The 14,486-nt window shown below is 44.0% G+C and overlaps 1 protein-coding gene across 3 annotated transcripts in view; it reads left to right on the forward strand.

Moving 5' to 3' along the window:
- Positions 1 to 14,486, forward strand: part of rps6ka3b (ribosomal protein S6 kinase, polypeptide 3b) — a 66,239-nt gene that overhangs the window by 36,133 nt on the left and 15,620 nt on the right. For 2 of the 3 annotated variants that reach the window (XM_082546307.1, XM_082546308.1), the window contains 5 exons: positions 11,477 to 11,593; positions 12,037 to 12,118; positions 13,461 to 13,541; positions 13,645 to 13,724; positions 14,095 to 14,201. In XM_082546307.1, coding sequence (XP_082402433.1) covers positions 11,477 to 11,593; positions 12,037 to 12,118; positions 13,461 to 13,541; positions 13,645 to 13,724; positions 14,095 to 14,201 — 467 coding nt within the window. Of the gene's footprint in view, positions 1 to 1,822; positions 2,066 to 11,476; positions 11,594 to 12,036; positions 12,119 to 13,460; positions 13,542 to 13,644; positions 13,725 to 14,094; positions 14,202 to 14,486 lie in introns of those variants that run through there. The other variant, XM_082546306.1, reaches the window with a different exon arrangement.

Here is a 14,486-nt window from a genome sequence, read left to right on the forward strand (position 1 = left end):
CTCACCCATCTTCAGACCACTCATGGTGAACAATGTTACAGGCAGCATAACGATCTCCATTCGTTCTCCAGACCCTTTCACGTGTGTCACATGTGCTCAGGTCCAATGGTGCCATGGAGTGAACACAAGGCCCATTAGACGACGTCAGGCCCACCCCTCACAGCAGTGAGACTGTCCTGGGAGACACACCAAACCTTCAGTGTGGGATGTGTGATGTGCCATCCTGGAAGAGTTGGACTACCTGTGTTACCTCTGCATGCTATCACCTCATGCTACCAGTAGTGACACTGACCCTACCCAAAAAACCAGTCCTACAGAATAAACCAGGTGTTGCTTTTTGGGTTGTTTCACTGTTGTCCTTCTAGTACACGTGAGCATAAATTGCTGAAGTATCCTTTGTCTCATAGAGGTGTCTTTCCACCACATATTCACAGCTGTTAAGGTCTTCATCTCGTCACATTTCTCAGCACACATCTGGATCAAAGCATTTTTTTGGTAACATGCACTGACGTGTTAAACACCAGGTTATGTTACTCAAACATACTGATTCTTCTCAGTTCTGCCTCCAGGCCTTTATTCCTGCATTTACACAGTTTTGTTTTGTTTTGTTCTTTTAAGGAAAGTGTAGTTAAATTCTGTATACGTATGCTTTTTAGCATTATTTAACATTTAATTATCTAAAAATGTTCCACTTGTAATCATTAGATTGTGATGTTGTGCAGCAAACTACGGCTAACAGAGCTGGAGCAGGAAGATCTGCAGCTGTAGAGGCCTCGAGGCAGATACTTAGTGACAGAAAGGAGCCATAATTAATGACATCTGAACTTTTTTTATGTGTCACAGATAAAGGAGCCATACAGGTATGCTAAACACAAATACAGGCATTAAAAATATTCAGCGTACAAAGCTGCTGACAGGGAATCAGCTCTGCCACGCCTCTCCTTTGGGAAGAAACATACCTAAAAGGCAGTTGCACACTGTTGCACAACTTTTCAAGGAATGATGTTGTTTAACCTGGAAATTGTACAGAAAAGATTCCACAGTGTTGTCAGGCTTAAACGTGCCCCTGATTAGGATTTTGAACTTCAGTTTTTGCTCCTGTCAGTGTCACACTTTGTTCACAAACCCAACCTTATTAAAACAGTCTTTAAAAAGCTGTTAAAAGCACTTCTATTATAGTTTGGCAATAATTAAACTGAATTGTTTCACTTCAATAACATCACCAGTATGCACATTAACAGCTTCGGGCTGTTTCCAGCCTCTCAATGGGCCTTTGGGTGTGTGTCTATTTATTAGAAGTATCTTTGCGGGAAAACCCCTGAACATTATTCCTTTCTGATAGATTTCTTCTTCTTGTGTATTTGCAACAACCTTCCTGGTCTGTGTGAGTCAGCATGAGAAGGAATAAACATGCAGATGAATGAATCTGTGTCTTAAATGAAATATTTACACTCCAGCATGTTCAGCTGACACTTTAAAGATCGCACTCATTGATATTTTTAAGTGAAATCTGCACGTGGGATGTTTCCCTGAACGCCTGAGTGAGAAAATAGATGTGGGAGTTTTCTTCCTTGTGGTATTTAGTCGTGGGTTGGAGAGTTATGTGAGGGAGTGGGGATCTCCAGGACACCTGGTGGAAACACTGGGTGGAAGGTTACAGCTGCGTGTTGGTTGAGGACTGGAGAGAAGTGGGACGGGAGGGGGGATCCCAGTTCCCTTCTGGATTTGGATCTCTCCTCCTCCTCTCCTTTTCCTCCTCTTCCTCCGGGTATCCCCTCACACTGACTCACAGACACACACTAGTTTGTCCGCCTGAGTCCAAAGTTATCGCTGCTGCAGCTCCCGGCTCCTCGGTTCAGTTCAGCTTGTGATGACACAGTGCGCCGCCGCCGCCACCGAGGCCAAGCCGGCATGCGTGAGCGCTCTCGGCGGCCTCATCAGAGCACTGAGGAGTCGGCTAAAGTCGCTCCGACAACTCCTGAGACCGAACCAGAACGGTGTCCGCTGGGAGAAACCTGGAGGGACGGTTTTAGACTGCTGTGGACCGAAGCTGTCCAGTCTGGCTGTGAGTTACTCTGCATGCGAGGCATAAAACAGTCGTCTTACATCCTCCTGGCAGTAAAAATGTGCTCATCAGCAGGTGATAAATAAGACAAGGAAGTAAATACTGCAGCTGGAGCTGTAATATCGATCCAATGCATTTGAACATTTGAAGGGGTCCTCACAGTGCTGACAGCTTTGATTTCAGAGGATATTTGGCTCTAAAATTGGTGGAAACTGAGGTTTATTTTGAGTTTTCCTGCTTTTCTGAGCTCAGGTAGCAAAAGGACTGAGTCCCAGCTCGGCGTGGGCGTGCGTGTTTGTGAAATCAGCTGGTGGTGTGGTGATATTTCACAGTTCAGATTTACTGTTCATTCTGAAGAAAATGTTAATTTGATGACCTTAAAATCAAGACTGAAGTGTATTTGTTATACATATACTTATATGTAGGCAAGAATAATTCATTCATTGTGTATCTGTGTGTGTGTGTGTCTGTGTTGGGGGCTGTTAAGGCTTCAGGGGAGTCGGGTTACGTCCTCTCAAAATCTGACGTGTCCTACCATCAGCTTCAAAGGTATTTGTTCCACAACAACATGTCAGAGTGTCGTCGATCTAATGAATACGTTTCAGCTTTCCTCTGTTCAACAGTGTCTGCCCCTGCAAAGGTCGACGATGATGCTATTTTTAGACAGTATCTCAATTGAATGTATTTGTGTTTCATGCGTGACTGAACGTTGGTATGGAGTTATGTTTGTGTCCAGGTTATGTAATCAAAAAGAACAACGACTCAGTTTTGAGAGCGAAACTTTAGCTTACTGATGTGTTTCAGTCTTAATGAATTATGAGCAACATCAAAGACTGCACATAAAATGCCGCGGGGTTGTTTTTGTCATGTTTTTTGGACAACAGCGTGGAACAGTTCATGTTCACTCACCACACGAGCACAGACTTCTTCAACAAGCTGGTGCTACAACTGACTGCGCAGCAGCGTGTATTATATCAAATATTGAAGTAAAAAACATGTTTGGAAGAGTTTAACCCAGCACAGTTCTGAAAGGATGAAATTAGCTGGGTTGGTTTTAGCAGGATGTCTCTACTGTAAAGTTGGACATTTAGGATCTATTTTTGGAGACTGCCTCAAGTGGACAGTAGAGGAACTGCAGTTTTTGGCTTTGGTAAAATCCTCAGTAAATAAATAAGTGAAGGAGTCAGTGTAGAAGACAGAAAGTATATTTCATATAGAAGAAGAGAAAGCTAGGTTGTAAACTGAAGCATCAAGCATCCCATGAAACTACTTATACACAATATAAAAGAGGCGCCAGGATCAGCAGATTTCCTGGTCCAAAGCTAGTCAAGCATCAAGGTTGTTACCACGTGAAGTAAGATATAATACATAGTAACAAATTCTTAATAATCAAGACAAAAAACTACTCAGTTGTTGTGCTTCCTAAGTGCTTCGCCTTTGCAATAACAACATCTTACAGTTAATCGTGCAATATTTAGGAAGGAAGAGATTTCACAAACGAGCTTGTTGCAACAGTGGCATCCAGTTACAGTTGAATTCAGTGAGTTTGTTAGAACAGCTCATTCAAATGTTCACAAACTCAGACTGCGCTGAGGTGTTTGACTTTATACACGGGTGGCACCGGGACTGAAAACAGCTGAATTCAAAGATTAAGAGGTGTGGCCAAGAGGTCAAGAGCAGACTGACGCACAAACACAGAGTGCTTAATTTCACAGTGAAGGGAAAATTGAGGAGAGTGAACATCTGGCCAAGACATTTTCAGTACTTTTTCTTAGTTTTCCTAAAGCTGCATAAATATAACAATACAACAAAATATCGCAGGCTCTGTTTGCTACAAAAAACCGTCTCAGTCATGTCTGACCCCGTGATCTGCAGCATCAGCAAGTGTGGCACACTTTAATTCATAATGCACGAGGAAGTTTCCCTGAAGCCAGTCGCACGTACGGCTCGAGTTGATTTCCCGGTTGGAGCAGAGGTTGGAAACATGCGCTCAGTTTATGTTAATCTAATCTGGCGGCTGTAATGTGTCCGCCGGCGAGGTCTGCTGCTGCAGAAGTGTGTAACAGCATCACACCGACTCAATCTGGCCTCTTAATTAGATCAGACGGCAGACAGATGATGTGAGGCTGCTCCGCTGCGTCGTGGCCAGCTGTGCTTCTCAAACCTGTTTACAGGAGCTTCTGTTTGTTTGGTTTGGTACTCAAGCGTGTCAGTAAACGCATCACGGCGGATATTTCTGGACGACTGGATGAGAGAACTTTTAAATCCTGAAATGATTTTTTTAAGATTTTAGAAAACGTTTCTTTAGACCGTGCTGCGGTTGTCAGGTTCAGGTTTGTCACGTGGTGTTTGCTGTAGAGCCCAACGCCCGAAACAAGCACAGAAGGAGGTCAGAGGTCAGGAAGGACACCTGACGTTAACTCAAAAGCTTCCTAATGAATATAAAGAAAGGACAAAGTGGCAAGAGGAGACAACAGACTCTGATTTGTTGACGTTAACGGCAGAGTGTTTTACTTGGTTTGTTGTACTTGTGAGTGTTGACCTTTAATGTAGAAATGCCAAAATGCCAATTAACACATGCATGTAAAATGGTTTTATAAGGTCTCCTGTGGCCGAGAAAACAGCTGAGCTACACCGAGTGGCATTTCGTCAGGGCAGAAAGTCAGGATCTCCTCTCTGCTCCGTCAGTTTTGACATTTGAGTTTTTCTACAAATTGTCTTGACAAATAACAGTTTTCACTTTAATGCAACTTGAAAATGCTGGTAAACAATTTAAAGCAATCTTGATATAGACTCACATATTCTAACACAAAGTGTTACGCTGTAAAAACTCAAAAACCTTTCCTGATTTAACTTCTAGCCACTGGAAATCCCACTCGGCCCCGACGATGTGCTCCAGGGTGGAGGACAGAGAGCCAAACTGTTCCCTCTCGTGTCTGTGCTGATACAAGATGGCCCAGTTTAGCTCGTTTCCTCTAAATCTTCTGCCTTGGATGGCTCAGGATGTTACGGTAGAGCTCCACACTGATGCTCAGGGATGGATTCTTTGTGTTTCTTTAACTTTAAATAGAATTTAAAAGAAAAATTAGCTTAGAAATAAAAAAGGACACAAGTTCATATGGTAGGGAGGGAGGCACTTGTTTGTGTTTTTTACAATAAAAATCCATCCTCTAATCCCTGCTAATGCCTGCACCACAGGAAGTCTGATGGGCAGGGCGCAGCGCCGATGAAGTAAGCAACAGAAAAGCTAAGCTGACAGGCAATAGATGGTGGACTTTGTGACAACTTTGAGTGTTTCCTCCTCTAGATGAACTTTGTAGACTGAAGAGTTTCTTTTAGTCCTCTTGTACGGTGGCCCTGAGAGGTCAAACACTGCAACCTAAGAAATCACCAGTAACAAGGAAAACATTACAGAAGCTCGCAAAACACATGAATCGTGCAATTAAAACACAAATGACATTACATTTTGTTTCTCCCTCACCGTGCCAACAAATCCTCTGCTTCTTTTCTAAAAACAATCCTTTGAATAGTTGGGTTTCTGTTGCTTCCACAGCTGTTGGGTCATGTTATTGTCTTCCCTAATCACGTCTGGTGTGTTTTGTGTGCATTTGCTCGTGTTTATTTAGGCTGCAGTGCATTTGACCTCTCGGGGCCACCTTAATCTTGGCTTGACCTAAACACTATGAGTTTGAACTTTTAGGGAAAAGGAAATGCACTTAATTTATTACACTGTAACAGCAAAATGCAGAAGAGTAAATGCATTCATAACCTGGGAAACCAAAAGTGATTATTGAGGATACAATCCAAATATTGCCCAGCTCTATAATCCTGTGAGTGTTAAAAAACAAAACAAAAAACGAGTCTGAAACTGAAACTGAAGTAGGCGAAGTCGTACTTTAGTGTAATACCAATTTGTTCCATAAGAGGTTGCAGCGAGTCACCATAACCTTTATTTAGTGTTAAAGTTTTAAACATTTTTATTTTGAATGAAGGTCTGGAAAAAAGGTAAAGCATTGTCTGGAAGCTGGAAAAACCACAAAAAGACCAGCGACAGGTAAAACACTGCCCCCTGGTGGTGGAAGTTTTAGCTAAATTCTGCAGAGGATAGTTACAAAAACTCTTTAATGCATGTTTTTGTGCCAGTTTAATGTCTGTGGTGGTCAGAAGCCCCACCCACCTGTCGTTCATGCACCTGGATTGTGAAGGGCCAATCAGAAGAAAGTTGGGTTAAACAGGGAGGAGCTTGCTTCAGACGGAGGATGAGTTCATTATCAGATAAATCACGCAAGGCCTCTCTAGTAGAGTCCAAGAATAAGAGTGTGGAGCTGAACATGAGCAGATCAGATCACCGGTAATTAGTTCAGTCATTGATCAGCAGGGTTTCTTCGGTGTTTAGCTGCTCGTGTGTGTGTATGTGTGTGTGTGTGTGTGCACGCGCAGAAATGAACCGTAACAGCAGAGGGAAGTTGGAAAAACCATCAGTGTGTTTTTATATATAAGAAGTAAATATAAGATAATGAGGATAATAACAGGTAAAAGAAGCATTTAACATGTGTGGGGGCATGCAGGTGTGCGTATACCTGTGTGTTATTTATATCTGTGTGTGTCTGTGTGTCTGTGTCTGTGTGCTTGGTGCACAGGTGCAGGGTTTGCAGTTTTAATCCTGTGATTAAGAGGTGCTACATGAGCATCCTGTCGCTGCAGCTCTGATCCTCCATCTGCGTTCTGACTCACACACACACACACACACACACACACACACACACACACACACACACACACACACATATATTCAAAACGTCAACAATGCGAAACCCGTCAGTTTTTCTCCGTCTATTTTCGTCAGTCAGCAGTGTCCAAATTGTTTTTGTGCGTTTATCAGCTGTTTGCAGCTCTCAGCCTCAGTCTGGATGTTTGGTCTCATTTACATAGAGCGCTGTGAAGTTAGCGCGAAGAGCTGAATAATATTTGACTCTGAACTAGCTGTTAAACTTTTTCTCTTTTTTTCCTGTTTCAGAATAATCACCCTCATATAAGCACGACTGGTCCTTGTATAGTTAAAATATAGTTAATATAGTTATATTTCATAAACCAAAATATATTTTATGTGTGACTAAATAAAAGCCCACTTTAAGGAAAACAGTTAATGAGGCAGCTAATGTAACAACATTTTAGTAAAACTAACAATTTTTGTTGCGTTGATAAAAATATTAAAAAGAAGTTATATATAAATTATTTCAAAGGATATTTTGAAGTTGAAAGTAATGATGCTCACATATGACAGACATGGTTATGATAAAAAAAAGATACTTACTTATACTTTTAGGAAACTGGAAGTTTAATTGTGATTAAACTGGAAATATGGAAGTAAGAAAGAAGACGTGAGCTGAGCTAAAGCCACGGTCAGGCAGGGTTAAGCTTTGAAGCAGTGATAGAAGTAAAGGAAAGTTGGGATGCTGAAAGGTAATGAGTGGATCAGCAGGCAGGTTGGAGTAATTCACATCCTGTTTCTCTCACAGCTGCTTGTTTAGGCTCAAGAAAAAACACAAAAAACACTTCGGCTGGTGATCGTATCCAAATGTGTGTATTTGACCATAAAATGTAACTGTGCTAATCAGCTGTGCTTTTATGCCTCATACCAAGTTTGAGCCATAAAGTTATGCAAATAAAATAATGTCAGTGTAAATAAAGGTGAGTGCACAGTGAACCACAGCTTCCTGTTAAATAAGAGCCCGAAGAAATCATAAAGATGGCAGAGGATGCGAGCGCATCAGCCGCTGCAGCGGTGGTTTCTGTGTGCAGGGAGAGTTTAAATACCAGCGCTGGAAAGCAGCGTGCTGGTCGTCCTCAAAAAGATTCACTGTTTACACAACCACGTGTTGAAAAACAGACGGCGAGAGCCTCTGACTAACGAGGATTAGCCATGAAAAGCGGTGTTTAAGTGACTCACGGGTGACGGCGAGCGTGAAGGTTGCTGCCTGTACGAGCGCTGTCCAGGGAGAAAACTGAAAGATTATGCCTGGCAAAGAGTCGGGCTTTACATGAGGCAGTAACTTGTGTTTTTATGGATCATTTAAGGAGTCACTCCATAGCTTTATGTGCTGCTGTCCAGGCCCATGTCCTCTTTAATGATTGAACCTTTGATATGTTTGAAAGAAGCATTTTATTCATAGAAAAATATCCAAGCTGAGGCTCACAGCTTTAGTACTTGTTACGTTTCATTACTTGTTTTGGACACATTTCAGGCACTGAAGAGATCTCTAAAGTCCTCAGTGAAAGGCAGTAATACATCTTATATGGTACTTTTACTCAAGTAGAGCATCTGATTACTTTTTCCACGTCTATTACACGTCCCTCCCGACTCCAGCGTGTGACTTTCCGATGAGAAAGAGGCAGAGAGGAGAGAGGGAGAGGTGTGATCCGGGGAAGAGAGGTGAGAACGGTTCAAATAAAGATAGAAAAGGCGAGAGAATCAGAGGGAACGAGGGAGGAAAGTAGGGAGGGAGCGAGGCGAGGATTTCTCAGAGGGAGAGAGAGGTAGGCGCAGAGAGGGAGAGGCAGAGGAGGAAGTGTCAGGGACGAGCAGAAGCCGGCGCCGGCTCCAGTCGATGCTCGGGAGCAATGTTAGCACCGCAGAGCCTGATCCGCAGCCGGGACTACAGGATCCATAATGCACTGGGACACCCCGCAGCGAGCAGGTCACCCACCTGGGAGCTGCAGGTATGAGGAGCAGGAGGAGGTGGGTGGAAATAAAGAGGATGGAGCACAGAGCAGAGCAGGGAGGATGATGGGAAAGTGGAAAGAGGTTGGAAATGCGGGGCGGGATTGTTTACCTGTTGTCCGGTTTACTGCATGAGTATCCCGAGGAAGGGCGGGCTCTTCAGGAGGAGACGAAGGCTGAAGGATGGATGATGGCGCTGAGCACAAACAGACATGCAGTGAGGCAACGTTAGTCATCCAGCTACAGCGGGAAGCAGGTATCGGGGGTGGCTCCACGACAACTCTGTGTGTCTGTGTGTGTGTTGTCATGTCCTGCTGCGAGGATGACGAACGCTCAGGAAGCCTGCTCAACCTGTTCTGTGATTCAGGGAGATGTGAAGGAGCCGGGACGAAAGGGAACTCTGATGGGAGCTGTTGTGTTTTTAATCCCCGACCCTTCTTTTCCCAGAAATCCTTTCAAAATAAAACTCAGAAAAAACAAGTCAGAACTTGTTCCACTGATAGTGTCAGTGTAGCAGAGACATGAGGTCTGTCAGTGCCTGATTGGTGCTGCTGCACAGGGGTGTTTCCTGGATGTGTTTGAATGAACCAAGGCCAGGCGGCGGGCTCTCAGGATATCAGTGTTTGATCAGAAGTAAGTAAAGTGTAGAAAATTGCCTCAGACGGGGTTTGAAAGAGGCTGTTATGGAGGCGACCGAGCACATTACCACAAGTGGTTCGCATATGCAGTCATGAGAAAGAGGAAGTGCATCCTCTTTCAAATCTCGGGTTTCATGTATCAGGACATAATACAAAAACATCATCTGGTCGTTAACAGCTTGTAAAGTTATCTAAATGATTAATTAAAAATAGAGCTAAAATCCAGAAGCGGTGTGTGAAAACTGAGCACACCCCACAGTTGGACCGCCTTTAGTGGCAACAACTTGAAGTAATCGTTTTCTGTGTGACTTTGTCAACCTCACACATTGTTGTGGAGGAATTTTGGCCCACAGTTCAGTGAAGTTTGTGAACACTTGTTTACTCACAGCTGTCTTAAAGTCCCACCGCAGCGTTTCAGTCGGGCTGAGGTCTGGACTTTGACTGGGCTCTGCTGCCGTAGATTTGCTGCTGTCCTCATTCTCCTCAAGCTTTAGCTGTGAGACACGTGGCCTCACATTCGACTCCAGAATAGAGTTCAGTGGAGTTCACGGTCAACTCAGTGTCTGCAGAACAAGCCCAAACCATCAGCCCTCCACCGCTGTGCTGACAGCTGCTATGATGTGTTTGTTCTCGTCTGTCCAAACCACTTTGTTCCACAAGTCTTTTGATTTCTTCAGATGCAGCTTTGCAAACCTCAGCTGTGCTGCCATGTTCTTTGTAGAGACGGGAGCCTTTCTGCTGGGATGAACTCTAACACTTAACTGAGATCTGTAGAGTCTGACGAGTATTGCACGATCTTGTCCTTGGGGTGAATTTGCTGGGACGTCCGCTCCCAGATTGGCAGCGTGTTTTGAATGTTTTGCTCTTCTCACTGTAGAGTGACGGACTTCAGATTGTTAGCAGGCTTCCCTTAGCAGCCAGATGGGCAGCAACTGTGGCTTCTCAAAGTATATCTGAATGCTTCACACCTGCAAACTCCTGCTTTCATAGAGCTGCTCGCAGTGATGGTGATCAGTTATTCAATGCATTTGATTAGCAGCACCTGGCTCCTACTCACCCTCCTGATTCCTGTGAATGCAGTGAGGATTCTGCGTTTTAGTTTTTCTGTTTAGTACAAATATACGAACAAAAGATTTGCATTTATTTAATATTAAAAGCTGTTATATTCAGTCACACTGTTTACACGTCTGAGGCTTTTATTGTGAAAATTAAAACAAAATTAAAGCCTTCTTCGTGATTTTCACACAAAAACAAACTTACTCAGGCTGCACTCTGTGCTGTATCTCAGCGGCTGCAATGCATCATGGTCTATTAAAGCTAAAGTGGGTGCAGAAATTGATCTCCTGCCTCCTGTAATGGCTGAATTTTGAGTAGAGGATAAATGCAAAGTCACCTCCGTGTATTAATGGATGTTTACTTTAGGACTTTTTCCGCTGCCAGAAATGTTTATGGACGTCGGTCTGCACATCCATCAATAACCTGAAGCGTGCTACGGAACAAGCTATTAAAATAGCAGAACTTCACTTACCAAAACTGGAAGATAAACATCTCGGATGGCCTGTAAAGCTCAGTAATCCATATCATATGTCAGATGATGCTTTAAAAGTGCTCCAAAAGGCACCAAACAGTTGAAAGGCCCCGGCTTATTGACCTCGATTAGTTGGAGGTGATGCAGAGCAGACAACCGTCCCCTAAAGCTGCCCCTGCTGGGATGCAGTCAAAATAGCCTCAGCTCCAATGCCAGTGTCCAGATAGTTGAGTTATAAATAAACTCATCGAGACCAAAGCAGTTAATCTATCCAACTGTAAACATGTTTATTTCTGCTGTAAATTTGGACATTTCAACATGGGAGCCTATGGAGACTGACTCAGGTTTGGAGCCTCAAGTGGCCACTAGAGGAACTGCAGTTTTCATTTTGCAGCTTTTTGGCTGCTATTTGGTAGAAATGGAGTATTTTTAGAGCTGTTTAACTTACAGCCAAGAATTACTGACCTCTGACCTCTTCAGACCTTAGTAATTATACCGAACTTCAATCCGTGTGTGTGTTTCAGGATGACGTCCCGATTAAGGAGATCAGCATCACTCACCACGTGAAGGAAGGGTCGGAAAAGGCCGACCCTCGGCAGTTCGAGCTGCGCAAAGTCCTGGGACAGGGCTCGTTTGGAAAGGTGCGTATGTGTGTGTTTTCATGGACTTATCATTGTGTGTGTGGGCGGGGCGGGGGGGTAAAGTGTCAGTTTTACTTCCACTCAATTCTCCTGTAACGTTTCCCTCGTGCCAGTGTTTGAGAGTGAGTTGCTATGGTGATGGCAGGCTGAGGGCCCTTCACTCTCGCACTCAGTATCATCGTCTTTATGAAAGAGCAATTAGCCTCCTGCTTGGGCTGCGAGTGTGTGTGTGTGTTTATGTTAATCTTCATGAGTGCGACCTGGATAATGGGAACAACCCAAACAAACTCTCATCCTCACACAGAAACAAACGATACTCACAGTGTGCATAACGACATCCAGCACTTACATTTAATCAGTAAAGATGATTTATTATTATTTCTCTGTGTGTGTGTGTGTGTGTGTGTGTGTGTGTGTGTGTGTGTGTGTGTGTGTGTGTGTAGGTGTTTCTGGTGAGGAAGATGACAGGACCGGACGCTGGTCAGCTGTACGCCATGAAGGTGTTGAAGAAAGCCACACTGAAAGGTAGAAACAGCAGAGCCATTAAACACTAAAACCAGCAACAACACCACGGACTGTGTTTGTATATAAAAGATGGCCACGCCCACCACTTTGTCTCAAAATGCTCCAAAAGGCAATAAAACTGTCATGGAGTGTGGATGGAGCGGACTTGAAATCAGAAAGAGACAGTGAATTTGTTTACAGTGCAAAATAATAACAGTTCAGTGTGGAGTCCTTTGGCCGCGGCGCCCCGTGGTGAATTCTCCCGGCTCCCGAAAAGTGCAGTTTGGCGATGTGAAGGCAGGCGACACTCCGTGCATTCATTCCCCGCTCGTGATTCAGCTCCCGTGTTTTCCTCTCCACTTCCTGGTGCGAAAGACAAAAAAGAGTGAGAAGCTTTCCGAGATTAGAAACAACACACCATCTAAACTGTCTAATGATCCAGCGCTGACTGAAGCCTGGTCACAGCGTTAAATACATCGGCGTCAGACAGTAATAATTCACCGCAGCTGGTGTGTTGATTAATCGCCGGTGTGGAGAAAACTCAGAGCGGAGCTACTTCCGGTCGGCGCTTCCGCCTCCGGGGGAGTGCGGCTCCATCAAAATAAAAACACACAAATGAGTAGGTCGCCCGGCAGGTTGCATTCACTGCATTTTAGAGCGATGAGTAAATTCACTCCCGCACAGATGTAATGAAGGGAACAAATATGCTTAGATATCAAAACAGTTCTTGTAGCTGGCTGGTTACGCCTGGAGACCGAGATTGGTTGCAAAGTTCGCTTTGGTTGCTGGCAGATCGGCACAGTCTGTACTTTGTATGGAAGATTCAGCTAAAGTTTATTTATATAGCATCAAATCACAACAACAGTCTCCACGAGGTGCTTTGTATTATAAGATAAACACAATATAACAGAGAAAACTCACCTGGTGACAGTAGGAAGGAAAAACTCCTTCAGAGAGCTGCAGACGACTCTTGCCTTCAAAGTAAAAGTTGTGCCTTGAAAAGTCACTTAAACACATTAAACGTTAACGCTCAGCACTTTTTATCCTTTTATTCATTTCTAAGTTAATTTAGCTCCATTTAAAAATTAATTTAGGAAGCTAATGTGCAGAGAGAGAGAACCGAAATAAGTTCTTTAAATGAGCTTTGACTCAAGTCAGACGCCATCTGCTGCTCCTTTGTTTAGCATCCTCTTCTTTCTTACTCATTTCTCTTTCCCCTTCTTATTTTTCTCTTTCGTGCTGCATATTTTCTTCACTCTTCTCCGTGACCCAGTTACTCCTTTGCAGCCAAAACAGAAACCGAACAACGGAGGCCGCGATTGATCTGCTGATTCTGTGTTTTCTGCTCTGTGTGCGTTTCCAGTGCGTGACCGGGTCAGGACGAAGATGGAGAGAGACATCCTGGTGGAGGTCAACCATCCCTTCATCGTCAAACTGCACTACGGTGAGTCAGCCAATAGCAGAGCTCTGTGAAGAGGAGTCACCGGCCAATCGGAGCTCGTCTTTGAGCTTTTTAAATACTAACTCAGTTTGCTTTCGACCTCCAGCATTTCAGACGGAGGGGAAGCTCTACCTGATCCTGGATTTTCTCCGAGGAGGCGACCTCTTCACTCGTCTCTCTAAGGAGGTAACAGCAGTTTAAACCAACACAAACAGCGGGTATAGAAAGTGCCCAGCATTTCTAATCGCTATTTAAATCAGTGCATGGTGGTCCTGCACCCGTCTGAGCTGTCAGCTGCTGAAAAATAAGCCCATCCATCCATTTTCTTAACCAACTATTCAAATCGGGTCGAATGTGTGCTGGAGCCGATAGATACATATATGATAGAATAAACTAAACCCTAAAAAGTCCGAATAAGAAATTAAAAAAAGCAAGCTGAAGAAGAAAAGACTCAGGCTTTTCATTTGTCCTGCACTTACAGCATGACTGCTGCTGTTTAAGGCTACATGGTCAAATCTGGACCTGCAGTGATTAAAAAAACACACCTGTGTTTCAGGTAATGTTCACAGAGGAAGACGTGAAGTTCTACCTGGCGGAGCTCGCGCTGGCCCTCGATCACCTCCACGGGCTCGGCATCATTTACAGAGACCTCAAACCTGAGAAGTATGCACACACACACACACACACACACACACACACAGCCTCATGCATGTAAACAAAGCAGCGTGCAGCGTCCCGGCAGGACGATTAGGTCAGCTGCCAGGTTTCCCTCGTGGAGATCTCTAATGCAGTTAGCAAAATGGCTTTTCCAGGCCACTAATGTCTGTGTTTACGTTCAAGTCAACTCTGTTTTATTTAAACAGCACATTTAAAACGACTAGAGTTGGCCCCGTCTGTGGAGGCAGAGAAATGCAACAGAATCGATTTTAAGACTGTCAGCTGTTCTGT

The sequence above is a fragment of the Aulonocara stuartgranti genome (genome assembly GCF_965226115.1).
Source record: "Aulonocara stuartgranti genome assembly, chromosome: 9".
Taxonomy (NCBI): Eukaryota; Metazoa; Chordata; class Actinopteri; order Cichliformes; family Cichlidae; genus Aulonocara; species Aulonocara stuartgranti.